This window comes from Rhinatrema bivittatum, chromosome 3, assembly GCF_901001135.1.
Source record: "Rhinatrema bivittatum chromosome 3, aRhiBiv1.1, whole genome shotgun sequence".
Lineage (NCBI taxonomy): Eukaryota > Metazoa > Chordata > Amphibia > Gymnophiona > Rhinatrematidae > Rhinatrema > Rhinatrema bivittatum.
The window spans coordinates 481,807,402-481,835,376 of NC_042617.1; the positions used below are offsets into that span (position 1 = coordinate 481,807,402).

The 27,975-nt window shown below is 44.4% G+C and overlaps 1 protein-coding gene across 6 annotated transcripts in view; it reads left to right on the top strand.

Moving 5' to 3' along the window:
• FAM228B (family with sequence similarity 228 member B) overlaps window positions 1–27,975 on the top strand; it is a 278,191-nt gene that overhangs the window by 180,547 nt on the left and 69,669 nt on the right. For all 6 annotated transcript variants that reach the window (XM_029596027.1, XM_029596026.1, XM_029596029.1 and 3 more), the window contains exon 6: window positions 21,866–21,946. In XM_029596027.1, the coding sequence (XP_029451887.1) occupies window positions 21,866–21,946 (81 nt within the window). The remainder of the gene's footprint in view (window positions 1–21,865; window positions 21,947–27,975) is intronic.

Here is a 27,975-nt window from a genome sequence, read left to right on the forward strand (position 1 = left end):
GAGGGGAAAGGCTGATGTGCACGGAGCAGGAGAGGGACCTTGGGGTGATAGTATCTAATGATATGAAGTCTGCGAAACAATGTGACAAGGCGATAGCAAAAGCCAGAAGAATGCTGGGCTGCATAGAGAGAAGAATATCGAGTAAGAAAAGGGAAGTGATTATTCCCTTGTACAGGTCCTTGGTGAGGCCTCACCTGGAGTACTGTGTTCAGTTCTGGAGACCGTATCTACAAAAAGACAAAGACAAGATGGAAGCGGTACAGAGAAGGGCGACCAGGAAGGTGGAGGATCTTCATCGGATGACGTACGAGGAGAGATTGAAGAATCTAAATATGTACACCCTGGAGGAAAGGAGGAGCAGAGGTGATATGATACAGACTTTCAGATACTTGAAAGGTTTTAATGATCCAAAGACAACAACAAACTTTTTCCGTAGGAAAAAAATCAGCAGAACCAGGGGTCACGATTTGAAGCTCCAGGGAGGAAGATTCAGAACCAATGTCAGGAAGTATTTCTTCACGGAGAGGGTGGTGGATGCCTGGAATGCCCTTCCGGAGGATGTGGTGAAGACCAGAACTGTGAAGGACTTCAAAGGGGCGTGGGATAAACACTGTGGATCCATAAAGTCAAGAGGCTGCCAATGAAGAGTGGGTGACTCGCCAGAATGATGGCTACTGCCTGGAGTCAATACCCTTATTCAATAAACATACACATGCTTACTGTGACTCCAACATCGCTCTAAGCTTCAACAGCAAGAGGAAATGTGGAAAAAAGGATTTACACTCACAAAGAGGGGAGTAGCTGGCTTGTTACGGCGGTTACTACCCCAAACCAAATAAGCCTGATACTTCACTTTCAATGCATATACAGCATAGTTCTCTGCTTCAACGGCAGGGGAGAAGAAAAAAGGGTTCGCACTCACAAAGCGGGGAGTAGCTGGCTTGTTACGGCGGTTACTACCCCAAACCAAATGTGTCTGATACTTCACTTTCGATGCATATCCAGCATGGCTCTCTGCTTCAACGGCATGGGAGAAAGACTGACACATCACGCATTTCCAGCATAGCTTCAACGGCAGGGGAGAAGAAAAAAGGATTCGCACTCACAAAGCGGGGAGTAGCTGGCTTGTTACGGCGGTTACTACCCCAAACCAAATGTGCCTGATACTTCACTTTCGATGCATATCCAGCATGGCTCTCTGCTTCAACGGCATGGGAGAAGACTGATACATCACGCATTTCCAGCATAGCTCTCTGCTTCAACGGCAGGGGAGAAGAAAAACTGATACTTCACGCATATCCAGCATAACTCTCTGCTTCAATGGCAGGGGAGAAGAAAAACTGATACTTCAAGCATATCCAGCATAGCTCTCTGCTTCAACGGCAGGGGAGAAAAAAAAAAACCAAAAAAAAAAAACAACTGATACTTCACGCATATCCAGCATAGCTCCCTGCTTCAACGGCAGGGGAGAAGAAAAACAACCAATAAGGACTGTATAACATAGTCTGGGTAAAACAAATAAGCATGGGTGTAGCTTGCTTATTGCGGTGGTTACTACCCCTACTACCCCTAACTAATCAAGCTAGATATTTCACTTGGATGCAGCTCCATCACTGCTCTCTACATTAATGGTGGGGGTGGAAGGGAAATAGAACCAAGAGCTAAGAGAAACAGATAAGTATGAGAGAAAAAATGTGTGAAGCTTGCTGGGCAGACTGGATGGGCCGTTTGGTCTTCTTCTGCCGTCATTTCTATGTTTCTATGTTTCTATGTATGGCACAGGGACATGGTCCTAGGTGCCAAGCCAATGGTCAGAGGTGCAGGCACTGATGGAGCTGGCAGGAGGCTACAGCCTCTGTGGAACTTCCTCCTTGGAGGATCTGCATCTACCATATTGGTCAGAGGAGGCCCCATTGCCGCATTGGGCAGCAGTGCCAGCCTGGGAACAGATGCCAGCTGAGTCAGTAAGGCACCAATAAGCACACTGAGCTTCTCCAGAAGTGGTACAAGAATGGGCGGTACCGACTCCGGTTCTGTCAGTGCCACAGGACCATGGCCTTGCAGCGCCCGCTCCACTGTCAGCTGGACTCGACACTCCAGCTCCTTCTCAAATGTTGCAGATGCCAACACTGACTGGGAGGAAGGAAGGGTGGCCAGATCTTCCTCGGACCCTCGAGGGAGATGGCAACTGGCACCAGGACTGGTGGAGACCATTGCATATCCGAGCATCAATGGCGTACTGGTGCCTCTCACCAAGGGGTCACTTTGGGGGCATTGTTGCAAAAGCCTGTGCATCACCGTGCCCGGCACTGTACATCAATGGAGATGGATGCCAATGCTTTTGGTCTTCCTACAATTCTCGGCCTGGTCTTTCCCTGGTGCCAAGGTTGAAGACAATGAACCTGTTGTCCTTGATCCGGAGATCGACAGTGGTCTGTCTCCAGTACTCTTATCTACCATCGATTTTGGAACCGATGGCGATGTTGATGGCGAGGTGCCATCTGTGTGGCTTCGAGATCCTTAGATGCCGATTCCCACTTCGATGGGTCAGACTTCTTCAACCCGAAGAAGTGCTCCATCTTGTCAAACCAAAGTCGATGTTGCTTTGGGGTCATCTGGTCGCACAAGTGGCCCCCAGGCAGAGGATGCAGATGTCATATGGATTGGTGATCAACATGTTCCGTGGGCACTGGGGGCATCGGCAAAAACTGGACATGGCAATGATGGAGTGAAACGAAAGGGCTGAAGGATGGAGAGGTTGAGGCGAACATCGATGACAAGTGGGCACCAAGGCACCACCACCACGGGGGAATTGACCACAAAAGTAAACTTACCTCAAGATGTCGAAAACCCTGACTGGGGACACTATGGAAAGGCACCGAGAGAGTCCCGGCAACAGAACAGAGAGAAAAAAATTGCAAAAACGCGAAAAAGAATTTTTCCGTTAGGCCAAAAAGTCAATATTTTGAAGAGCTCAGTCAACCATGAGGCTCACAGCTCCACGGAAAAGAAGAGACTGAAGAGGGACCCTGTGTGGATGTGTGGTTTAAGGCATGCTGAGCATGTTCAGTGTGCCTAGTCAAAGTTTCCCGCATCGGATTCCATCTGATGTTGTTACCCATGTGTGAGGACTCCCATCCCGCTTGTCCTTGGAGAAATGCAGTTCAAACTAATCCATCATGTGCATAACATAAAACTTTGGAATTCTGAAATGTAACACATCAGTAGGAAACTTTTGTCATATGTATGTTGTATGTCATAAATTGGGATCTTATTGGAGACAAATCTTTGCTTTTCTGCAAAAGATTTTGAAATGTTCGGTAGAGTGGTCTCACATTTTGGTGATTTTGCATCTTTTTCTACATTCTTGCATACTTCCTTCTAGGGGACAGAAATTTCTTTGTATGTCTTTTTTAATTGCTAAGAAGATTGTTCTCATAAATTAGGAGGAGTACAAACTGCCCACTTTTCAACAGTGGAAGGTGGAAATGTATAATTTAGCTACATTGAAGTTATTGAGAAAAAAGGATCTTCTCAAAAATAGGAGAAAGACCTTTAATTATCGTTATTTTCACTTTTGACAGGAGGTTCAAAAGTTACTTGTATGATATTATTTAATGGAACCAATTTATTGTATTTATTTTTCCTTCACTGTATGCTGAATGATGTTCACAGAATATGGGAACTTTGAAGGTGTGAATGTGGATTGTGTGCGAGGGCATATATATACTCTTGGAAAACCAGTCAGGCACAGTATGTACAATTATTTAAGTTGTTATATTTTCAAAGTTCAGCTTTGTTCTTATAATGTTCATTGTGTTGCTGACTTGATAAATATATATATTTAAAAAATAAAAAAAAGCAAATTGTTGCTTTTGTCTTGCTAATTGCAGTATTAGATTACAATTTAATTGACCTTCCTGGTGGAGGCCTGTGAACTTTCTGCATATCAAAGAATTTGACAGGTTCTATCATATAAGTCAACTGTCATTACAGTTTTCAAGATTTTTCTACTTTTATGTATTCAGGTAACTCCCACTAGGGAAATCTGATTTTGTCTATCGCAGTTTTCCAAATTATTAAACTTTGCTGTGTATTTGTTTGCCTAACAAATTTTGCTGTGTTTGAATAAACTCTTTGCTTAGTTTATTCACAAGTTTTTCTTATATGTTGCTTTGCCTCCATAACATGGATAAGTCCTGACTAGGAAATGTAACTTATTTAATCACTAGTTATTTCTTACATTCAGAGTTGAGAATTTCTCCCTCTGTTTTTGTATCCATGCCTGGTTAAGATTTTATATTGTTGCTTCTGCTCCCATATAATCATGAGTGTATAGCACATAGCAGCTATATGCAGCACTTTACAGACACACATAATGGACTGTCCTTACTTTGAACGTCAAGCTGGTCAAGACTGACAGACCAAAAATAAACCAGAGACTTTGATTTAAAGCAGAGGAGCTATGATTATGAACAGAGGCGGCTCAAGGCAATCTGCTGCCTGAGGTGAGGAAAGAATTTGTGCCCCCATCCCCTTCGAGGCCTGGCGCAGATCAGATCAGCAAGAAGGCAAAAAGGGGTGAGGGGTCCTCTTTGGCATCTAGTCCTTTTGGCTAGTTGAAATGCTGGGGAAGGGGAATGCGGGACCAGGATTCCCAGAAGAGTGGTAAATAGAGGGCTAATGATATTTCTAGAAAGCTGGCAATCCTGTCACACTCCCAGGAACCTTACCACCTGCATCACCTTGCCGCTGGGGGAAGTTGGAGATGGGTAAATGGTGTGGTTCTGTGTGTGACAAACTCTCAGGGCTCACCGGGTATTAGGCACCTTGGTGAACCTTACAGCCTTACTCACGCATACACTTTTCTCCTCCTCTTTAACACAGAAGCTACAACAGTCACCTTTACTCACTCCTCACTCCTCCCCTCACTCACACCTCCTCCCTCTTCCCTTCCCTCCCCTACAACTCCCCTCACTCACAATCCACTCCCTTCCCTTCCTGCTCACTCACTCACCCCTCTCCCCTTCTCTCCCTTCTTAATGAGTTGAGAAGGGAAGGGGATCTGAGCTGTGTGAAGGGGAAGGGGAGGGTAGGAACTTCCCCTTACCTTTCAGTCAGCTCAACCTCCATTCTCTTCCCATCGGAAAAGGAGAGGAAGGAAGGGAAAGGGGGGCTGAGCTAGGGGAAGAGGACTGTGAAGAATTAACCAGGTGGATGTAGGTGAGATTAATTGAGGGGCAATTTGAATTGAATAATGATGATGCTCAACTTGTTCAGCATGCCATGATAATATTTAATAAACAAGAAGAGCCCAATATAGCAAAACGAAAATGTCCCAAAAGTAACTTAACACGTATTGCTGAAAACAATAAATTGGATAATAATAAGAAAGCTTTAATTTATCACTGGGACGATCATACCATCCTTTTGGTTTTTAGAACATAGTGATGTTCAAGAAACAAACCTATAGGATCTTATATAATCATCGGTCCTATTTTCTAATCATTTTAAATGTGATGACTTCCACCAAAGTGTAAAAAAGGTTTTTTACTTCCCCTTCTGATGAATGCAATCTTGCCAAGCCCAACACGATACCATGTTTCGCTAGAGCTGCTTCAGGGGCTTCGTTTCTAGTAAACACTTCCAAAATTCCCAGTTATTTCATATAGAGTAAATTCTTGGTCCCACAAATATTTTCTAAAAGATAAAAGAACATGTTTTTGCGTCCCATCATGCAATGATAAACAAGATGTTAAGGGCGAAGACTTACTTAAATTCCCGACATTCTATATGGATACCACGGCGCCAAGCTTGAGATGCCTAAACTACGGAGGTTTTAAAATCATTCACGTAATAGCACGTAGCTAGACGTACATGACATACTTGTTCATTCAGTTCATAGTACTGGCATTCAAAAAAATACAAATAAATTATGAAAAAATAGTTCATTCAATTTCCCTATTAAGACCCAACGGGGCTACTGTATGTAATCGATAAATCCACTTTTGTTCTTGTTATACCAATCTTAAAGCACGGTCCCCGCCTCGCCAATGTGATGCCACTTTTTCCAAAATAGTCCATCTGCAGTCCTGAAAAACCTGATCATTTTTGAGAAAATGATCTACCAAAGGTGCCTCTTCTTTGTGAGTTTTGAGGTGACTTTTGGACGTTTGGACGCGCGTTTTCGACGCGCTAGCTTTACCCCTTATTCAGTAAGAGATAATAGCGCATCGAAAATGCGCGTCCAACCCCCCCCAAACTAATAGCGCCCGCAACATGCAAATGCATGTTGATGGCCCTATTAGTTATTCCTGCGCAATTCAGTAAGTAAAATGTGCAGCCAAGCCGCACATTTTACTTTCAGAAATTAGCGCCTACCTAAAGGTAGGCGTTAATTTCTGCCGGCACCGGGAAAGTGTACAGAAAAGCAGTACAAACTGCTTTTCTGTACACCCTCCGACTTAATATCATGGCGATATTAAGTCGGAGGTCCCAAAGTAAAAAATAATTTAAAATAATAAAAAAAAAAAAATTAAAATCGGCCTGCGGCTCGCGGGTTGAAAACCGAACCCTCAATTTTTGCCGGCATCTGGTTTCCGAACCCGTGGATGTCAGCGAGTTTGAGAACCGACGCCAGCAAAATTGAGCGTCGACTGTCAAACTTGCTGATAGCTGCCGCTCCTGTCAAAAAAGAGGCACTAGGGATGCGCTACTGTCCCTAGCGCCTCTTTTTACCGCGGGCCCTCATTTAAATACTGAATCACGCGCACAGGAGAGTGGCCTGTGCGCACACCGGGAGAGCGGGCACTCGCCCCCTCTCCCACGTCTTTTACTGAATCGGCCTGATATGAGAATAGTGTGGGAGTTTGGGCACTGCACAGCTCAAACTTACTGAGAACCATGCAGTGCAGAAAGAAACTAGAAAGCTCTTCTAGAAATAGCTCCAGCAGCAAATCTCTGGAGAAAGTGAGGGAGAGAGGTTAACAAACTGACAATAAAGCTGGCTTGGAGAGGATGTGGGTGAGAACAGGATGGTGGAGACTGATTGGTGGAAGAAGGGTTTGGTGGTCGGAAGAGAGGGGGAGAAGAGAGGGAGTAGAGAGATAGCATTGGGAGGGGGAAGAGTGTGTTTGGAGAGGGGGAGAGTATGGGGTAGGGATGTGCATCCGTTTCATCCGTTTCCTATACAAGCATGTAATATGAAATGTATGAAACATATGAAACGAATGCACATCTAATTGACATGTAATGGGAAACGTATGAAACAAATGAAACGGATGCACATCCCTAGTATGGGGCAGCAGAGTTTGTTTCATTCATATGAGTTACTGTGTGTGTCTGAGCAGCAGATCTAACTGCATATTTGGATAGGAACCCTCCCTGCCCTCCAATTCAGCCACATCATTGGAAGGGGTTCTCTCCCTTGCCCATGATGCCAGTAGCTTTGTCAGGCAATGATCTTGGTTCTCACACTGAAGTGTTTTTTTTTTTTCCAAATTTGCCCCTGCATGAAAAATATTGAAGATCACTGTCCCAGAGGGAAGGCTCAAAACTGAACACCTTCTGGCTCAAGTATACTTATAGAGTATTATGAAGAGGATTGTAATCTGTTCCTCTTATCAGAGGGCTGTCACTTCAGTGGCTGGGCTAGACAGGAGGGGAAAAAAGAATAAAAATAGGGAAAACCCTACCTGCAAATGAAATCTCACAATGCTTTGTCCGACTGAGACAAGTTCCAATTAAGATGTAATCTCAAAGAAGCAGGAGTACACTCAAAGATAACACAATAATGACCTGCTATAAACAAGGTTATATGGAGCAGTATTTCATTTGGGCCTGTTAAGAGGACAATGGTAACTAACTTTCAATATACTAATAACAGATGCAGTTTATTTCTCCAAGGACAAGCAGGATGGCACTCCTCACATATGGGTGATATCATTCCATGGAGCCTAGCATGGAAAAACTATGTAAAAGTTTCCAGAATTTTAACTGAGCCTACTAAGCATGCCCATGACATGCAATTATACCAAGCATCCACACGGGGTCTGTTCAGACTCTGTTTTTACGCAGAGCCTATAGGCCATGGTTAGTGAGTCTCTCTCTAATTTTTTCCTTACGTTTTGTATAAGTTTTTGTGCATTTCACTTGTTTTATTTCTAGCTTCCAGCACCAGGTCCTGTGATCTCAACCCTCTTAGTTCCCCAGGAAAGTTTTTTTGTTGTTTGTCTTAAGTTTCAGTTTGATGTCATTCCCCTGGGCTGAGCAGACGTTGGTGCCTGCCAGCCATTGATTTTGTCTCCTTTTTGTTTCACTTCAACTTGTAGTGGGTTCCAGCTGTGCCTTCGTTGCAGTAGAACCATGTCTATCAAGGACCCCTTGATGAATGTGTCTTCTGCTTGAGGGCATCACACAATGTCTGGGGGTGCCGCAAAGGTTGTGAAGTAACTCTAAAAGGACACCAGTCCTGGTTGCATCTCAAGAAACGTCTGTTTGGGCACCAGAAGGCCAATTCATCAACATTGAGAGCATCAACACTGAAGGACCCCAGATTTGCATCAATAGCAGGAGAGCCATCTGCATCAGGGGGACCATCGGTTCCCTCAGCGTCGATGGCGTCTGGTTCCATCTCTTTAACTTCAGATTGGGGAAGTCCCATGTTGAGCATCAAGGGAAGAAGCATCGATCTTTGTCAATACGCGATGCGGAAACTATCTGGTGCCAGCCGAGAACCCCCCTTAAGACATCATGCTGAAGAGAACTCATCTTCTAGACACGCCAAGGACTCAAGATAGTTTCCAATGGCCTGGTGTCAGTCATCGATCTTGGTTCCAAAGAGAATCTGGCCACTTCTGCCTACTAGTCATGTTGGCATCAGCAATCTTCAAGGAGAAGTTGTTGAAATAGATCAGGCAGGCCATGGAAAAAGCCAGAAACAAGATGCTTGTCATCTTCCAGTACATGAAGCCTCTAAGTAGATTGTGGCAGTCCTAGTTCATGAGATTCTGATGGAGGTATTATTGAGGATGTGAGAGAGCCCCCTCACAGTGGCTCCTGACAACAAGAAGTTAGACGTGGTATACCTTGTCCAGAAGGCTGCTGGATTCAATGAGCATAAGCTGCCACACCAATCTGTGGTCATCAAATCTACTCTCAAAAAGGCCAAGAGGACTAGAATCCAGTCCCCTTTGCCCCCAAGGAGAGATTCTAGGGCCATGGATACTATTGAGAGAGCAAGAGATTTTTCAGGGCACTATGCTCATCGCCCACATAGTGGCCTACCAGCTTTTCATAAGCCAGTACATGTGGAATATCATGAAGCAATTGTAGGAAGTATCCAAGCAACTTCCTCATAAGCAGTGGGAAGCCCTCCAGTCACTGGTGAACAAAGGACTGGATTATGGAAAACACAGGGTCTATTTGACCTATGATGCTTTTGAAGTGGTATTGAGTCTCTGCTATAGGAATTGGGGTGTGCAGATTTGCCTGGCTGAGAGCCTTGGATCTTCATCTGGGGGTGCAGAAAAGGCTTGCTGACTTGCCATGCACTGGAGAGAATCTCTTTGGAGATAGAGTCAAGGATGCAGCGGCACAGATCCATAATCATTCTGTGGCGCTTCAAAAGCTCTCCACAGCCATGCCAGACTCGGCCTTCTCATCCAGGAAGAACTCAAGGCCATCCTATGCCTCCTCAGTCCTTGTTGCAGCAGGTTCCTCATGTCTGTATAAGGTAGCAAAGAGCCCCTAAGCCCCAGCTGCTAACCTAGTCAACATCTGGGTCGGGGGTTTGACTGGATCACAAAGAATATGGCCAGAATCCCGGTATCCCAGTTCAAGCTCAGACATATGAGTCCTCAGAATTATCAGAAGAGGATGCAAATTTAAATATGTTGGGTCTTTTGCCAAATTTGCACCCAGACCCATCTTGGGATCAGTTGCCGCATAAGGAAGTACTTCTTGAGGAGGTCTCCTCCCTCTTGCTGGCCAAAGCAATCACGCCTGTTCCACCAAGGCAAAGAGGGTGGGGATTCTGCTTCAAGTATTTCCTGATTCCAAAGAAAACAGGGGGACTCCATCCCATCCTAGACCTAAGGGCCTTGAACAAATTCATCAAAAGAGAAAGGTTTTCCTGGTCACCTTGATCCCTTTCCTGCAAAAAGATTTATTTATTTAATTTATTTATTTAACACTTTTCTATACCGACCTTCATGGTTAAATGACCATATCAGATCGGTTTACATCGAATTGGGGAACTGTAACAAAAAACAATCGTTTGAACAGGAAGAGCAAAGTTACATTCAACAAGGATAGTAAACTTGGAGGCATAGAGAGCTGGAAAGAAAGGCCTAAGAGGGCCGTAAACAAAGAGTATAAACAATTGATGAATCAGGGGTAGCTCTTATTAAGTGCTTAAAGGTAGTACAGAGATCCATTGTTCATGAAGATGACTAGCTATGCTCTCTCGAGCTAAAACACTCACATAGAGATTTTTCCAGGACACAGCAAATATTTCAGATGTGTGGTAGAAAATCAGCATGTTCAGTATTGCATTCTGTCATTTGGGCTAGCATCTACTCCACATGTCTTCACAAAATGCCTAGGCATGGTGGTGATGCACTATGGTGAGCAAGGTGGATCTGCATGTGTTTCCTTAGCTGGTTGATTAGCTGGTCAAGAGTAAGTCTCGGGCAGGAGCTGAAGAATCAATGTGCATGACCATCCGGGTGTTGGAGTTACTAGATTTCATCATCAACTATTCCAAATCTCACCTGAGCCTATCACCTCAATTGGAGTTTACTGAGCTCTACTAAACACAACTTAGGAAAAAAGCATTCCACTTGCAGGAAAGGGCTGCCACTTTGATGGCTGTAGCAAAGGAGATCCAGAGGAGTCAGCAGACATCAACTAGCACATGTTGAGGTTGTTGAGCCTCATGGCATCAACAGTGCATGTAACTCCCATGGCACATCTTTTTATGAGAAGAGCCAAATGGACCTTCCAGTTTCAATGGCTGCAGGCCACTCAAGCTCTCTGGGACAGCATCCGGATAACTCAGCCGCTCAGGGATTCTTTGTCCAGGTGGTGGGACAATTCCAATCTGATCCATGGAATTCCCTTCTAAATTTCTCCATTTCAAATTGTTTTCATGATGGATGCGTGCAACCTGCGATGGGGAGCTTATATAGATGGGCTCTGCATCCAGGGCTCTTGGTCTGCCAAGAAAAAGTTACAACAGATAAACTTCCTGGAGCTCTGGGCAATTCGGTATGCTCTATGGGCTTTCAGAGATCAGCTGGTCAAAGTCATTCTTGTCCAGATGGATAACCGAGTGGCGATGTACTATGTCAACAAACAAGTAAGTACAGGCTTGTACCTTCTATCTCAGGAAGCCATTCAGCTGTGGGGTTGGACTATCTCTGGGGTGGAAAACATTTTGGTGGACAGACTGAATCTGTCTAGCCACACAAGTAGTCTCTGGATCAAGGGGTAGCAAACCAGATCTTCTGCCGCCGGGGTACTCCATTGCTGGATCTGTTCACATTCCCTTCAACAGGAATGTCCCACTCTTCTGCTCTAGGCATTGTTGCGTCCGTCGGTCACAGACGGCTGCGACCGCTCTGCCTCACCTCTCTTTTACCCTTTTCCTCCTCCATTGGAAGGATGGCTGCCTCTGCTGCTGTTTGCCGAAACCCTCGGCATCTACGAGCCAGCATGGGTGTCCCCGTCCACCATGCTTCTTCCTGAGGCCTCCTAGGGCGCACATGCTGCCTATGTTTTTTAATACGTCATGGCGGGAACCTCGGGGGCAGCCCCACCGCATGATGTCAGTACCTCCGGGTATTTAAACCTTCGCTCCGTTCCAATTGAACGAGTTAGCAAGGACTTCGGGTTTGCTACTCTGACTGCTTCTAAGCTGCTCGCTTGGATTCCTCACTACCCTCCGGGGTATCTCGCTACTACGGAAGCTCTGGGTACCCGCTCCTCGGGGGTCTCTCGCTTCTACTCGCCCTCCAGGGTTAATCTGCCTAACCTTAAGGACACCCACCCCTCGGGGGTCCTGTCTGCTTTCTTTCAGGAACCCTCGGTGCTCCTAGGTACTCGCTTCTTGAGGGCCTATTCTGCTCAGGGTATCCTGCACCTCGGACCTCAGGTCCCTCTCTTCATACAAACTACCAAAGGACGTTATCAGCACTGCTACTCTGTGAGTATCACTACGCTCCAGCTCTCCTCATTCCACCCTTCAGGTTCACGGCCTGTCCTGCACTGTGGAACACTACTGGACCTTTGCTACATCTGGGTGAGACCATCATCTACAGAGAATGTCTGAGCTTACTGTGATATCGCTGGACTACAGCAGTGTCTCATCAACTACAGTATAATAAAGCTTTCTCTCATCAGTGTCTGCTTACTAGAGTCTAGCCAATCATTGTGGTTCCCCACAGGGCCCCTTCCCATGGGAGGAGTCATCACCACTTCGACCAAGAGTCCACAATATGCCACAAACCCAACAGGCAGAAAGTGAGCAGCAAACTTGCCTAAGATGCTTTTGCCATCCATTGGGGCAAGGGTCTCCTGTAAGCATATCTTCCAGTTCCATAGTAGTGAAGACTTAATTGAAGTTCAAGGAAGACTTAGAGAGATAGTTTGGGGGTGGGGTGGGGGGTACGATCTTCATAGCTCTTTTATGGATGAGACAGGTCTGGTTCCCTCTCACGAGAGATGTCCGTCAGGAAACCCATCAGATTGAAGTTTTCCTCAGCTCTCATCATTCAGAATCAGGGCAGATTGTGCCATCCCACCCTCTTGTCTGTGACACTGACCACTTGGGTATTGGGAGATTGATTCTACAATCTCTTGCATTGTCTGATGATGTCTCGTGTTCTTTTAGCATTAAGAAAGAATTCCACTAGGAAGTCCTATGGACTGAAGTGAAGGAGGTTTACCTTGTAGTTTGAGCAAAAGATCCTAGATCCTTTCTCCTGCTCCACACAGAAATTGCTTGATTACCTTCTACATTTATGTGACCAATTTGGTTAAGGTCCATCTTAGTGTGATTGGCACATATCATCACTATGTAGAAAGTAAGCCCGTCTCTGTACAGTCTTTAGTTCTATGGTTCATGCAGGGTCTGCTTTACTTGAAGCCTCTCCATAGACTTCTGGCTATGTCCTGGGATCTCAACATGATTTTTGCCCAGCTAATGAAAGCTCCCTTTGAGCCATTGCACTCCTGTGATCTAAAGTCCCTTACTTGGAAGGTCATATTATGGTGGTGGTCACTTTGGCATACAGAGTCAGTGAGCTTCAGGCTCTAGTAACTTATCCACCTTACACAAAAGGTTTCCATGATAGAGTCATCCTGCACACCCATCCGAAGTTGTTGCCTAAGTTGGCTTTTGAATTCCATCTTAACCAGTTAATTGTCCTTCCAACATTCTTTCCCAGGCCGTATGCTCAACAAGGATTGCAAACTGACTAAAAGACAGGAAACAGAGATTAGGATTAAATAGACAATTTTCTCAGTGGAAGGGAGTGGGCAGTGGTGTGCCTCAGGGATCTGTATTGGGACCCTTACTTTTCAATATATTTATAAATGATCTGGAAAGAAATAAGCGAGTGAGATAATCAAATTTGCAGATGATACAAAATTGTTTAGACTAGTTAAATCACAAGCAGATTGTGATAAATTGCAGGAAGACCTTGTGAGACTGGAAAATTGGCATCAAAATGGCAGATGAAATTTAATGTGGATAAGTGCAAGGTGATGCATATAGGGAAAAATAACCCATGCTATAGTTACACAATGTTAGGTTCCATATTAGGAGCTACAACCCAAGAAAGAGATCTAGGTGTCATAGTGGATAACACATTAAAATCGTCGGTTCAGTGTGCTGCGGCAGTCAAAAAAGCAAACAGAATGTTAGGAATTATTTGGAAGGGAATGGTGAATAAAACGGAAAATGTCATAATGCCTCTGTATCGCTCCATGGTGAGACCGCACCTTGAATACTGTGTACAATTCTGGTCATCGCATCTCAAAAAAGATATAATTGCGATTGAGAAGGTACAGAGAAGGGCTACCAAAATGATAAGGGGAATGGAACAGCTCCCCTATGAGGAAAGACTAAAGAGGTTAGGACTCTTCAGCTTGGAGAAGAGACGGCTGAGGGGGGATATGATAGAGATGTTTAAAATTATGAGAGGTCTAGAACGGGTAGATGTGAATCGGTTATTTACTCTTTCGGATAATAGAAAGACTAGGGGGCACTCCATGAACTTAGCATGTGGCACATTTAAAACTAATCGGAGAAAGTTCTTTTTTACTCAATGCACAATTAAACTCTGGAATTTGTTGCCAGAGGATGTGGTTAGTGCAGTAAGTATAGCTGTGTTTAAAAAAGGATTGGATAAGTTCTTGGAGGAGAAGTCCATTACCTGCTATTAATTAAGTTGACTTAGAAAATAGCCACTGCTATTACTAGCAATGGTAACATGGAATAGACTTAGTTTTTGGGTACTTGCCAGGTTCTTATGGCCTGGATTGGCCACTGTTGGAAACAGAATGCTGGGCTTGATGGACCCTTGGTCTGACCCAGTATGGCATGTTCTTATGTTCTTAAGGTGAACTTGGACTGCATAAGAGCCTTGGCCTTCTACCTAGAGCGGACGGATGCCCATAGAAAGTCCACCCAGCTTTTTGTTTCTTTTGATGCCAACAAGTTGGGAATCACTGTTGCCAAACTGACTATTTCTAATTGGCTAGCAGATTGCATCTCCTCCTATTTATGCCATGGAATTGAACCTGGTGGGTAATGTCAACACTCATTCTGTTCAAGCCATGGCTTACTTGCGACCAGTCCCCTTGGAAGAGATCTACAAGGCTATCCCTTCTCGATAGGGATGGCCAATCTGTCCTTCTGAAGTTGTTTGATGTGTATAACCCAAATACTTCCTGCCAACGGCCTGTTGTTTTTGTTCCAGGCTGTCTCTCATAGCATGAGAATAGAATACAAAAAAGTCAATTTTGTTGCCAACATAAACACTGTTCTTGTGCCCATTGGAATTGCTTTGTTACTTTTTTTCATTGAGGACAGCGTGTAGCTAGGGATTTACCTATATGTGAAGACTGCCATCCTGCTTGTCCTTGGAAAAAACAGAGTTGCTTACCTGTAAACAGGTGTTCTCTGAGGAGTGGAAGATGTCAATCCTCATGGAAGCCTCCCAGTGCAGTTGGTTTCTCTAGCTTTATTTTTCATTCTTTGCTAAGAAGGAGAAATTACTGCTTACCTGATAATTTCATTTTCTTTAATGAAGACAGGTTAATCCGCAACTAGGGGGTTATGCACTTCTATCAGCAGATGGAGAGAGAGCAAAGCTGATGTCACGGTGTATAGATCGCAGCACTGACATCAGGCTGCCAGTATTCTCTGCAAAAGCCAGCTGTGGACAACTAAACAATACGTGATCATAACTATTAAAAGACAACCATTCAAGCACTCACTTAACAGGAAAACATTGCACTCAGAAGCGTAATATCACTAACCTAGGGACTGGAACTGACCCTTACCAGTAATCCCTGGAAACGCAGCCACTCAAGAGGACAATAGTGCCACCATCCGGCAGCAAAGGGCATGAAAGTGGATTAATCTGTCTTCATTAAAGAAAAGGAAATTAGGAGAAATTACTACTGGGAGAAATTACTCTGGGCAGACTTAGGTTGCACACACCGGCTGTGTGCCGGTATGTGATCCCCGGGCACAGCAGCAGTGGAGAGGCCTCTCACCACGCCCACGCCCCACCCCCAGATCGCCCCATGCCCACGACCCGCCCATTTTTTCAAGCCCCGGGACTTACACGCGTCCCAGGGCTAGCGCGTGTCGCTGGGCCTATGCAGAATACGCTTGGCGCGTGTAACCTGGATTTATGTGCATAGGCTTTGAAAATCTGCCCCCTTGTATGTATTTATTCTATGTATTTTATAAAAGCTGTAATGGTTAGTGCAGTTAGTGTAGCTGGGTTCAAAAAAGGTTTGGATAATTTCTTGGAGGAGAAGTCCATTAACGGCTATTAATCAAGTTTACTTAGGGAATAGCCACTGCTATTAATTGCTTCAGTAGCATGGGATCTTCTTAGTGTTTGGGTAATTGCCAGGTTCTTGTGGCCTGGTTTGGCCTCTGTTGGGAAACAGGATGCTGGGCTTGATGGACCCTTGGTCTGACCCAGCATGGCAATTTCTTATGTTCTTATGATTTCTTAGCATTCAGATAATTTAATCCACAACTAATGGGATGTAACAAAGCTACTCCTAAACAGGGCAGGAGGCTGCCCGTGGTCCGATCAACACTGCATGTACAAAGGCTGCATCCTCCCGGGCCTGCACAGCCAGGTGATAATGCCTGGAAAAGTTGAGTAAGGAGGACCACGTCGCAGCTTGGCAAATCTTGACGGGAGACAACAGTCTTATCTTTGCCCATGACACTGCCTGAACCCTAGTAGAATGAGCCCTAACCTGACTAGGCAATGGCTGCTCAGTATCGCATACTCCTTAATCTAGTGGGCTATTGTAGCCCAGGATGCTGGCACACCCTGTTTACCCCCACCGTGAAGTATAAACAGCCGGTCCATTTTCCTGAGAGGTTTAGAAACCTCCAAACACCTCATGATAAGCCACTTGACATCCAAGGCCCGCAACAAACAATATTCATCCACATCTCTCTCCCTGTCTAGTGTCAGCAGGGAAATTGATTGATTCAAGTGAAAATCTGAGACCACCTTCAGCAAAAAAGTTCACAGCTGGACCGCCCCCAAAGTCACACACAGGAATGGTTCCCCATGAGACAGAGCCCACAGTTTGGAAACTCTATGCCCAGAACACTGTCCTCAAGTAAGTAACCTCAAGAAGATGCTATGCAGTGTCAAAAGGTGGGAACCCCCCAGAAAATCCAGTACCAGATTAAGGCTCCACAAGGGCACCAGCATCCGAAAGGGGGGATGAAGATGCTTCACCTCTTTCAAGAACTGGACCACATTGGATGGGCCGACAAGGTTTCACCATTCTCTTGACCCCAGAAACAGGCAAGAGCCTGTACCTTCAAGGAATTAAGGGCCAGGCCCTTAAACAACCCATCTGCAAAAAATCCAAACTGAGCGGGATTTTAACCGAATGAGGATGAACCCCTCGATCCTCACACTGAGCCTCAAACACTCGCCAAACCCAAACATAGGCTAAGGAAGTGGAGAACTTTCGTGCTTCAAGCAAGATGGAAATCAAAGCAGTAGAATATCCATGCTTCAGCAACTGAGCCCTCTCAAGGACCATACCATAAGATAAAATTGAGCAGGATCTTCATAAAGAATAAGCCCCTATGTACTGGTAATTGGAGAGGAGAGTCCACCAGGACCCTCTGCAAACCTGCATATCACAGCCTTCTAAGGCAATCTGGTGCCACCAGAAGCACCAACCCCATGTGTCTGTTGATCCTCTGAATCATTCTACGGGCCACGGGGAAAAGGCATATAGAAGCTTGCCTTCCAGCCACTCTGCACAAGGGCATGGATGCCCAAAGACTTCAGATCGCTCTTGCAACTGAAGAAGCAAGGAACCTTCACATTGTGTGATGTCGCCAGCAATTCTAGAAATGGGAGGCCTCAGTGGCCCATTTTTTAACAATTGCCATTCTCTTGGATCCAGACTTTGCTGAGAAAGTTGGCTCATACATTGTCTTTTCCTGCAATGTGTGAGGCCGAGATCTCCTGAAGATGTACTTCCCCCCCATTCCTGTGACACTTTGTAGCTCTTGGTTCCTCTCTGGTGATTGATGCAAGCCACTGTTGTTGCACTGTCTGACATCATTCGTACCACTCAACCCTGCAAGTGATCAATGAATCGCAAACATGCCAACCAAATGACACAGGCTTCCAGACGATTCATGCTCCAGAGAGACTCCTCTGTACGCCAGTGCCCCTGCACTGTCAACTCCTGATAGTGAGCCCTCTCAATCCTGTGGGCTCGCATCTGTCATGAGTACTAGCCAGTCCGGAGTTTGTAGGGGGATGCCCTTCCTTAGATGATCCATTTGCAACCACACCTCTGTAGTTTGATGCTGATCGCCACAGGTAAATGAAGCCATAGTGAGTAGACCTGAGACTGTGGATTCTAATATGGAAGCAGTGTGCGCTGAAGAATATGTATATGCATATGCACCCTTGCCCATGGAACCAACTCTAGGGTGCCATCAACCCAAGCATTTGTAGATAAAATCACACCATCAGGCATATTGTTTCTGTCAATAGTCGCATCTGGGCCAGCAGTTTTTTAATGCGGATCTCTGGCAGGAACACCTTGCCTTGCTTCGTGTTGAAATGAACAGCAAGAATCTATAGTGTCTGGGATGGATGCAGATTGCTGTTGGTCAAGTTCACCACCCAACCTAGTTTCCTTAGCAAGGAGAGCATCTTGCATGAGGCCTGAAGACCCTTTCATGCTCTTGGCCCGAATTAGCCAATCGTCTAAGTATGGTTGGACCAGAATGCCAGCCTTTCTCAATACTACCGCTACCACCACCATGACCTTGGAGAAGGTTCTGGGCATGATGGCCAAACTGAAGGGTAGCGCTCAAAACTGATAATGTTGCCCTCAACAGCAAAACGCAAAAAACTGTTCATGGGAAAAGGCAAACACACCTCTGACAAATACAGAGATGTAAGAAATTCTCCCAACTGTACTCCCATTATCACCGAGCGTAAGGTTTCCCTGTGGAAATGAGTCACTAGCAGTTGACTGTTGAATCCCTTGAGTTCCAGAATTGGGTGAAAGGAAACCTCCTTCTTGGGTATAATGAAATGAATAGAATATCGGCCCGTATTTTCTTGTGACATGGGCACTGTGAACACGGCCCACAAGCTGAGGAGCCTTGACAATGTAAACTCCACTGCCTATCTCTTTTGCGGAGAGCCGCAAGGAGACACCATGAAAATGTCCCGAGGAATGCTGAGAAACTCCAGAGCATAGTCATCTCTTATCAACTTCAGAACCCACTGGTCTGACCTAATCTCGAACTACCTATGATAAAAAGGAGAGGCAGGTGACACCCTATCTCTTTTTCCCGGAGGTGGATCGGCACACCCTCATTGAGAGGGGGTCAAGGGTGCAACACCGCTCGAGCCTGTACCCTGTCTGGGCTGCCTGGGAAGAAGGACTAAAACCTACCCAAAGGTTGAGCCCTCTGAGAAGCCGCTCCTCTGTAGGGTCAAAAATGTTTGAAACCCCTAGCATGACCTCTTGCGCCAAACGAGCCCTGCACCTGCTTTTTATCCTCTGGTAACTGTAGAACCTGGGTCTCACTCCACTTATTAGCCATTTTTTTTTCAACTCACTCCCAAACAAGAGTGATCCTTTAAAAGGCAATTTCGTAAGATCAGACTTTGAAATTATATCGGCTGACATATTCCTCAGCCATAGCTGATGCCTGGCCGCTATCAACAAAGCCACCCCTCTGGCAGAAGTACAGGTTAGGTCACAGCTCACAACCGCCAAAAAGGCAGCTGCTGGTTCCATCACTGCCCTGGAATTCAAACCAGATTCATCAAATTCCTGAGAAAGAAGCAAGCAAGAGTGAACTACCAGGGAGCAGCAAGAGGCTATCTGCAAATTCATTGCACTGCCTCAAGACCTACATAAGGACTCAATTCTCCTATCCTGTGCATCCTTCAATACCGCTCCCCCTTCTACAGGGATAGTTGTCAGTTTGGTGATGGCACACACCAGCTCATCCACTTTTGGAAGGTGCAACTGCTCTCTCACCACCGGATCTAGGGATACTGTGCTTCCAAGGCTTGTTCCCCCTTTAACATTAGCTTCCAGGGTGCCACATTCAAGATCAATCAATTCTTCAAAAGCATCCATAATGCTTTATGCAATGAATGGGACTCTTCCTTGGCTCAGACATGGAATCAGAACCCAAAACCCCCATCATCTTCAGGGTCTGGGAGAACAGGGCTGGCAACTCATCTCTAAAAAAGAAACATAACATTGCTCTACATGGCTCCAACCAAGGAGGAATTTCCCCATCCTTTCGTGCCATCTGGGTCCCTATCAGCATGACTCAGAGCAGGTACAGACGTACTCTGACGCTTACCTGCAGCACTAGGCATGTGGGGATCTGCAGTCTGCGATCTTGAACTCTTAGGTTTGGCTGGCTCCACCGACTATGCGTGAAAAAAGGACTGCAGCCCTAAAAACTTCCACTCAAGAAGAGCAGAAGGATCCATACCAAAATCAGGGGGCATCAGTTCTGCACCCACTGAGTTGCCTTCCCCTGCTTACGAACCAGTTAGGAGAGCCCCAAAATTAGGCAAAAGCTCTGACAGGCCCCCTCCAGTCCCATTTCCGCATCATGCTGAAAAGGGCTGGGATCAGCAAAATCAGCCAGAGACAACTTTCCCTGAGCCTCCAAGCAGCACTGACACAAGTTAAAGGGGATGCTAGGCTGAGATGCCTGAATATGGCAAGTAGCACAAAGGGTAAGGCGAATAGGCTTCTTTGCTACCAGCGCCATCAATAAACACCCACTAGTAGTATGCTCCCAAAGGCGTCTGACAATTGTGCACCCAACTAAGCGCCCAAAAAATCAAGCCTGGATAGGATGCTCTGTCCAATGTGCACACACTATGGATGCCCAAAATGTAATCGCCCAATATGCAGTCTGGGTAGGCGCCCAACTGAGTGCCCACCGGGACGCGCAAGCGCAAACCGATGTCAAACACTTTTGCAGCAGAATTGTGTGTAGAAAAGTGCGCGAATGCCACCACAGCCTACCACATGGCATCTGAGAGCAGGATCTAGCCAAAAGGCTGCTCAACCAGGCAAGCTGTCATGACTCCCCAAGTTCCCCCAGAGGCGGGAACGGATATTGGATCAGAGTGCCGATGCTCAGAGACCAGAAGGGGATTGGAATCCTTAAAATTATCTCCCCTTCTTTTTTTTTTCCTATTTATTTATTTATTTATGTATTTATTTGCTCTTTACCTGAGTTGGCCCGTCCCAGCCGAGAATAGAGTCATTCTCTGGTTGCCGGAGTAGAGGGCAAAGGCCTTCACCACTGTGCTCAACTTCCTGCACCCTCTAGCATCTCAGATATTTTTCTCTTTACAGCTAAATCCACACCAGAAAACCAGTTATTGGACTGAGGCAGTTTACTGAGAGAGGGACTGAAAGATATCACCACAGGAGAGCCGGGCAAATTAATTTCCTTCTTCTTTTCTCTTTTTTTACCAATCCCCAGTAGGGAGATACATGTCCAACATCTGCTGGAGACAGAATACTGGTGGGCTGATGTCAGTACTGGGGTATATATACTGTGACGTCAGCTTTGCTCCATCTCTATCTGCTGGTAGAGGTGCATAACCCACTGGTTGTGGATTAACCTGTCTAAATGCTAAGAAAGAGACTAAATGGCCCTATGTGGTCGTGTGGTATAATGGCATGCCATGGGCATGCTCATTTAAAATTCTGGAAACTTTTATATACAGGGTGGCCCATGGAAAAGTAGCTTGCCTGCATGGCACTGGTATTGGAGGCGGGCTACTTTTCCATGGGCCACTCTGTAGTTTTATTCTGTGAAGGGCTCCGTTGGATAATGTCACCCGTATGTGGGGACTAACATCCTGCTATCCTCAGAGAACACCTGTTACAGGTAAGCAATTTTTTATTTATTTGAATTGAGTAAATTTATAAAATCATTTACTCTGATGTCTCCACAAATCTGTTTATATGTAAATAATGTATTTAAATGACAACTTCCCTTGTATTAACTATCAGCAGTATCCTAGTATTGTGATCTGTTGTTTGACTTTTTCTACAGGGTCATGTATTTTTGGATGTTTATGATCCTTCGGAGTATGATCCTTTTTATCTTTCCAAATCCTGCAGTCAATATTTTAAGGTATGTAAAATAACATAAATATATTAGGACAATCTGATATTTTTTCTCTAGATTTAGGGAGGCTAAATAAGATAATCTAATTAGCGAATTCATTATTTTCTGATGCATAAATCCACCTATGAGAGAGTGGTGTGCGAGGCCTAAAGCTTCATTTGATCTCAAATGTTTTACTAGTATAAAAAAAGAATTCTAGCATGTAGTTTTGTGACAGATGTAAAACGAGTTGGAAATGCACAGGATAGTTAGGATTTAAGTAATGCCTATTGTAAATGTTAGGTGTTGGGGATTATGAGCAAAACTCTATGTAAGAACAGAGTTCATTATAATCAAGTTTACAGAATGGCCATAGTCCTAATTTATTTGTTTCAATTACTTTATTACCACGTACAGCATTGAAACTGCTGACTATGCAAGATACAGACTATGTACTGTAAGTAAAAAAGTAGAGAAGAATGATACAAGAATTGCAGATTTACTAGGTGGCAGAGAAAGAATCTTTCTCCAAACAACATTGTCCAAATGGGTAATAAAGATGGAACACAACAAAATACAAAAATATGTGAGTTGAATGAAACAGTCATTGGTGGAGCAAATGGGATGAAGGATTAGAATAGGCTGACAGTGGGATAAAAAATGTGTCCATGGATGCAAAAGCTGAGCAGCCCAGAAAGAAATTAGTATAGGGAAATGGGAGATAGCAGGCATAGGAAATGTTCAGGACTCGGGAAAGCCTAATAGATTTGTAAGGAGTGAGGGAAATCAAGTTTGACATATTACAAGGAGATCTTTATTACAAGGAGATCTTTAGTTTGATGAGCCTTCAAGATTAGGATGTGTTATATATTATAATCTAATAGTTGTGCACTTGCTACATAAGTGTAATGTACATACTATATCAAGCTAGACATCTGCTGCACCTGAAAATGGCTGGTGTCACAATCTGATCATGGTGGCACTGCTGCAGACCATGAAATCGGCCATGAATGATGCCAGATGGGCTGTGTACATCCCTTCCAAAGGGGCCTGGGTTCCATTTTTGGTGTTCATGGGATTTTGCAGTATCCACAATGCCCATAGTTGTCAAGAATTCATCAGTTTTCCTATGCTTGAACCATAGACTTCAATGAGACAAGTATAGTGGGAAATTATAAAACAACTGCAGTGGAAGTACAGAAGAGCTGGGAAGAAGAAGACAGCAGCCTTCATGAACGCTACGCTGGGATTTTCATTGGGGCATGAGTGGTAAAAAGCTAGAAATATATGTAATTGTACTCCTTTCTTGAGTCCCAAGCAATAGATCTAATAAACTTGCATCCCATATATAGGGTCACAGTTATTTATTTATTTATTAATATATTTATCGTTAGAAGATATCCTAGGCGAATTACAAATTCTGAATAGAAATACTATGATCTAGTGATCAAATAGTCATATCAGTAATATCCTGCAAACGTGCATTTAGGAGTGAATTTTCAAAAGTCTATTTATGCGCGTAAAGGGACGGATTTTAAAAGCTCTATGCGCGCCGGGCCTATTTTATAAAGGCCCGGCAACGCGCGTAAAGCCCTGGGACGCGTCTAAGTCCCGGGGCTTGAAAAAAGGGGAGGGGCGGGGCCAGAGGCCTCCGATACAGCGGCCATTTGCCGCTGTATCGGAGGATCGCGTGCCAGCAGACTGCCAGCGTGCGCAAACTGTGCCTGCCCAGAGGTTTGATAAAAATTTTGGGGGGGTTAGAGTAGGGCTAGGGGGTGAAAGGTTAGGGGAAGAGGTAGGAAGGTTAGGTTAGGGGAGGGAAGGAACCGGGGAAGCCCGCGGGCGTCGGCGTGCGCAAGTTATAAAATCGGACGTACATGTGTGTGCGCCGGGTAGCGCGCCCACATGTATGCCCGCGCGCAGGTCTTAAAATCTACCCCAAAATCTTTTGAAAATTACCTCCTTAGAGTTTAAGTGCAATTTCTTTCCTCTTTAGACATTTCAAAATATAAATTAAATATTTTGTGATGCACTAATCTGGATTACAGAATGGTAGAAAGAATCCATGCTCAATGTTTGACTGATTAAGGCTCTTCTCCATACTGCTATCAAATCCATAGATGGTAAAATAACTTTTAAAAATCATATTTAAAGAATACAATAAGACAGGATAGGGTGTACATTGTAATGGTATATGTCTTTAATGATTAAAGACAATTGGCCTTCAAATTTATAGGTTAATGCACTTGAGCTGTGGCTGATATCTGTCAAAAACTCACTGCTTGTTCTCTATTAGAACCATATACCTCAAAGTATTTTTGCTTTCCAGATATTTATTTTATTTATTTATTTAAAAACTGTTCTATACCATTGCTAAGTTAAATACCATCGCAACGGTTTACATGTAGGCACATATTTAATGTAGGTAAAAGTGTACTAAAGTACATTGTAACAGGTGCCGTCAAAGGTTCGGTTACAATATATCATTAAACATAGACATTTAGTGAAGTAGTTCATGACCAATTGTACCAAGGTACTTACACCGGTAGTTTTGTCACATATAGTATTATCGTTATGCTTTATTGTGGTATGGAGTTCGTAGACTAATCTACTGTACAGTCCTCGGACTGTGTGTCGGTGCCTTTCTGTCTTTTCCTGAATAATTTCTCTCTATTTTCCTGTCTCTTTATAAAATGCTTGTTTAAAAAGCCATGTTTTTAAACTTTTCTTAAATGTCTTGAGATTACTTTGTAGTCTGATCTCTGGAGGCATTGTGTTCCAGATTATGGGTCCTGCTAGTGATAGGGCTCTGTCTCTCACTTGGGTTAGTTTTGCTGTTTTAACTGATGGAATGGTTAGGAGTGCTTTATTTGCTGATCGGAGGTTCCTGTGTGGAATGTGTACCCGTAATGCTATGTTCAACCAGTCTGATTTCTCATCATAAATTAGTTTGTGAATGATACATAGGGTTTTGTATTTAATTCTGTGTTCACTGTAACTCTGCTAGGGTTTCAGTTATATGGTCCCTCCTTCTTTTTCCGGTTAGTATTCTAGCTGCTATGTTTTGAAGTATTTGCAGTGGTCTTAATGTTGTATTAGGTAGTCCTAACATAAGGGCATTGCAATAATCTGTGCTGGAGAAAATTAGTGCCTGTAGTATTGTTCGGAAGTTATTTTGAGTTAGTAGTGGTTTAAGTTTTCTGAGTACCATGAGTTTTGCATAACCTTCCTTTACTTTTAGTGATATGTGTTGCTTCAGATTGATTTCAGGGTCCATTATTATTCCCAGGTTACGTACTTTTCCCGCTAATTCAATTTTCTGTTTGTCTTTGAGTATTATTGAGCTTTGACTGATTTCAGAATTTTTTCGTTCTAAGTGAAGGAACTCTGTTATCAATATTAATTACAAGTTCCATTTGTGTCAGTAGTTGTTTTATAATGCTTAGGTACACGTTGGCTAGGTTTAATGTTTTCTCTAGAGTGTCCTCTATGGGTAGAATTAGTTGAATATCATCGGCGTAAATGTAGTGTATAATTCCTAGCCCTGCAAGTAAGTGGCATAATGGCAGCATGTATATGTTAAAAAGGGTCGCAGATAGGGCTGATCCCTGTGGAACTCCTGTTTTGAGATTAATTTTTTCTGATAATGTATTGTTGATCTGAACTTGGAAAAACCTGTTTTTTAGGTATGAATTGAACCATTTTAATGTTAGGCCATGTAATCCGATTTCTTCCAGTCTATTTAGTAGTATTTTATGGTTTACTGTGTCAAAGGCTGCCGATAGGTCAAGCATTAGTAGAATATAGTGTTTACCACTATCAAAGCCTCTTAGAATGTTATCTGTTAGAGAGAGGAGTAAAGTCTCAGTGCTGTAGTATTTTCGAAAGCCGTGTTGAGATGGATACAGTATGTTATTGTTATCCAGGTGTTCAGCTAGTTGTTTCTGTACCGTTTTTTCAATTAGTTTGGCTACTAAAGGAAGATTTGATACTGGTCTGTAGTTGTTTAGGATAAGGGGATCACTGTTTTTTTTCTTAATTATTGGTTTTATTATTGCTCCTTTCAGTATATCTGGCATTGTTCCTTCTTTTAGGGATAGGTTTATGATTTTAGTCAGAGTTTGGGCTACTATGTTAGCTGATTTCTTCAGTTCAATTGTAGGTATTGTGTCAATTTTGTGTGGGGCGGGGTTTACATTTTTTAGCATATGTTCCACTTCCATTTCAGATATCTCAGTGAAAGATGTTCATAGGTTGACATCCCATTTTTGCATTTTAATTTCTTGGTTGGCAGTGTTTGGAAGTTTTTCTCTTAGTTTAGTAATTTTGTCACTGAAAAATTTGGCGATTTCGTTACATTTTGTTTCTGGTAGGTTTTGTGGTGATTCTTGTTTGTCACTGGTTAGGTTTGAAACTATTGAGAATAGTGTTCTTGGATTATGTGCAAATTTTTCAATTTTATTGCTGAAATATTCTCTCTTAACATTAAGTATTAGATGTTTGTAGAAAGCTAGATGCTTTCTGTATTTAGTTAGGTTCTCGGATGTTTTGTGTTTTCTCCATTTTCTTTCCAATGCTCTGAGAGTCCTTTTTGCATCTTTTACTTTTGTATTATGCCATATGGGGCAGATTTTAAAACGAGCGCGAATAGCCTACTTTTGTTTGCGCTCCAGGCGCAAACAAAAGTACGCTGGATTTTAGTAGATATGCGTGGAGCTGCGCGTATCCGCTAAATTCCTGGATCGGCGCGCGCAAGGCTATCGATTTCGTATAGCCGGCGCGCGCCGAGCCGCGCAGCCTACCCCCGTTCCCTCCAAGGCCGCTCCGAAATCGGAGCGGCCTCGGAGGGAACTTTCCTTTGCCCTCCCCTCACCTTCCCCTCCCTTCCCCTCCCTAACCCACCCACCCGGCCCTGTCTAAACCCCCCCCCTTACCTTTGTCGGGGGATTAAATCCCCGCGCGTCAGCGGGCCTCCTGCGCGCCGGGACGCGACCTGGGGGCGGGTCCGGAGGGCGCGGCCACGCCCCCGGGCCGCCCCGGGCCGTAGCCACGCCCCCGGAACGCTCCCGACACGCCCCGAAAACGCCGCGCGGTTCGGGCCCGCCCCGACACGCCCCCCGACACGCCCCCTCCGAAAACCCCGGGACTTACGCGAGTCCCGGGGCTCTGCGCGCGCCGGTAGGCCTATGTAAAATAGGCTTCCCGGCGCGCAGGGCCCTGCTCGCGTAAATCCGCCCAGGTTTTGGGCGGATTTACGCGAGCAGGGCTCTGAAAATCCGCCCGGTTTTGGGCGGATTTACGCGAGCAGGGCTCTGAAAATCCGCCCCTATATGTTCATATATGTGTTTCAATAAAACTAATCAGTATCTATCCATAAATATTTATCTATCTATATAGAACTTTATCCCACCCATGTTTTTGGTGGTTTGGATGCAAGTTTCTAGTTTCATAAAAGTAATATTTTACTTTTGGTAAGGTTCTCTACCTAACTATTCATTCTCAGGCTTTTCGTTTTTTATTTTTTTTCCAAATTGCTAGATCTCTCTATTTTCTCCTTATTTTTCACCCCAGACAGCATGCCCAGGCAACATGTATGTTTTCACTAGCCAGAAGTGTTGGGGGAAAGACTCATTGAAGACTTACCCTCAGCACTACTCCTTTGGCCAGTAGGGGTTGCTGCACTAGTGGTAGTTATCTTCTCTCCATCCTTGGAAGCAAGTGTATCACCTCTACAGTATGCTGAATCCCATCCAGCCCCATTTCATTTGAGACTTGCACTCAAGTGTCTTGTGCTGCAGCACCATATTGCTGACATGAATCTTTCATATCTTTTACTCTCTTTAGAGGAGTGACACTCTTCTAGGATAATATAAGAACATAATAACTGCCTTACTGGGTCAGACCAAGGGTCCATCAAGCTCAGTATCCTGTTTTCAACAGGGACCAATCTAGGTCACAAGTACCTGTCAAGCTCTCAAATAGTAGATAGATTCTATATTGCTTATACCCAGGGATAAGTAGTATCTTTCCCCAAGTCTACCTGGTCAGTAACAGCT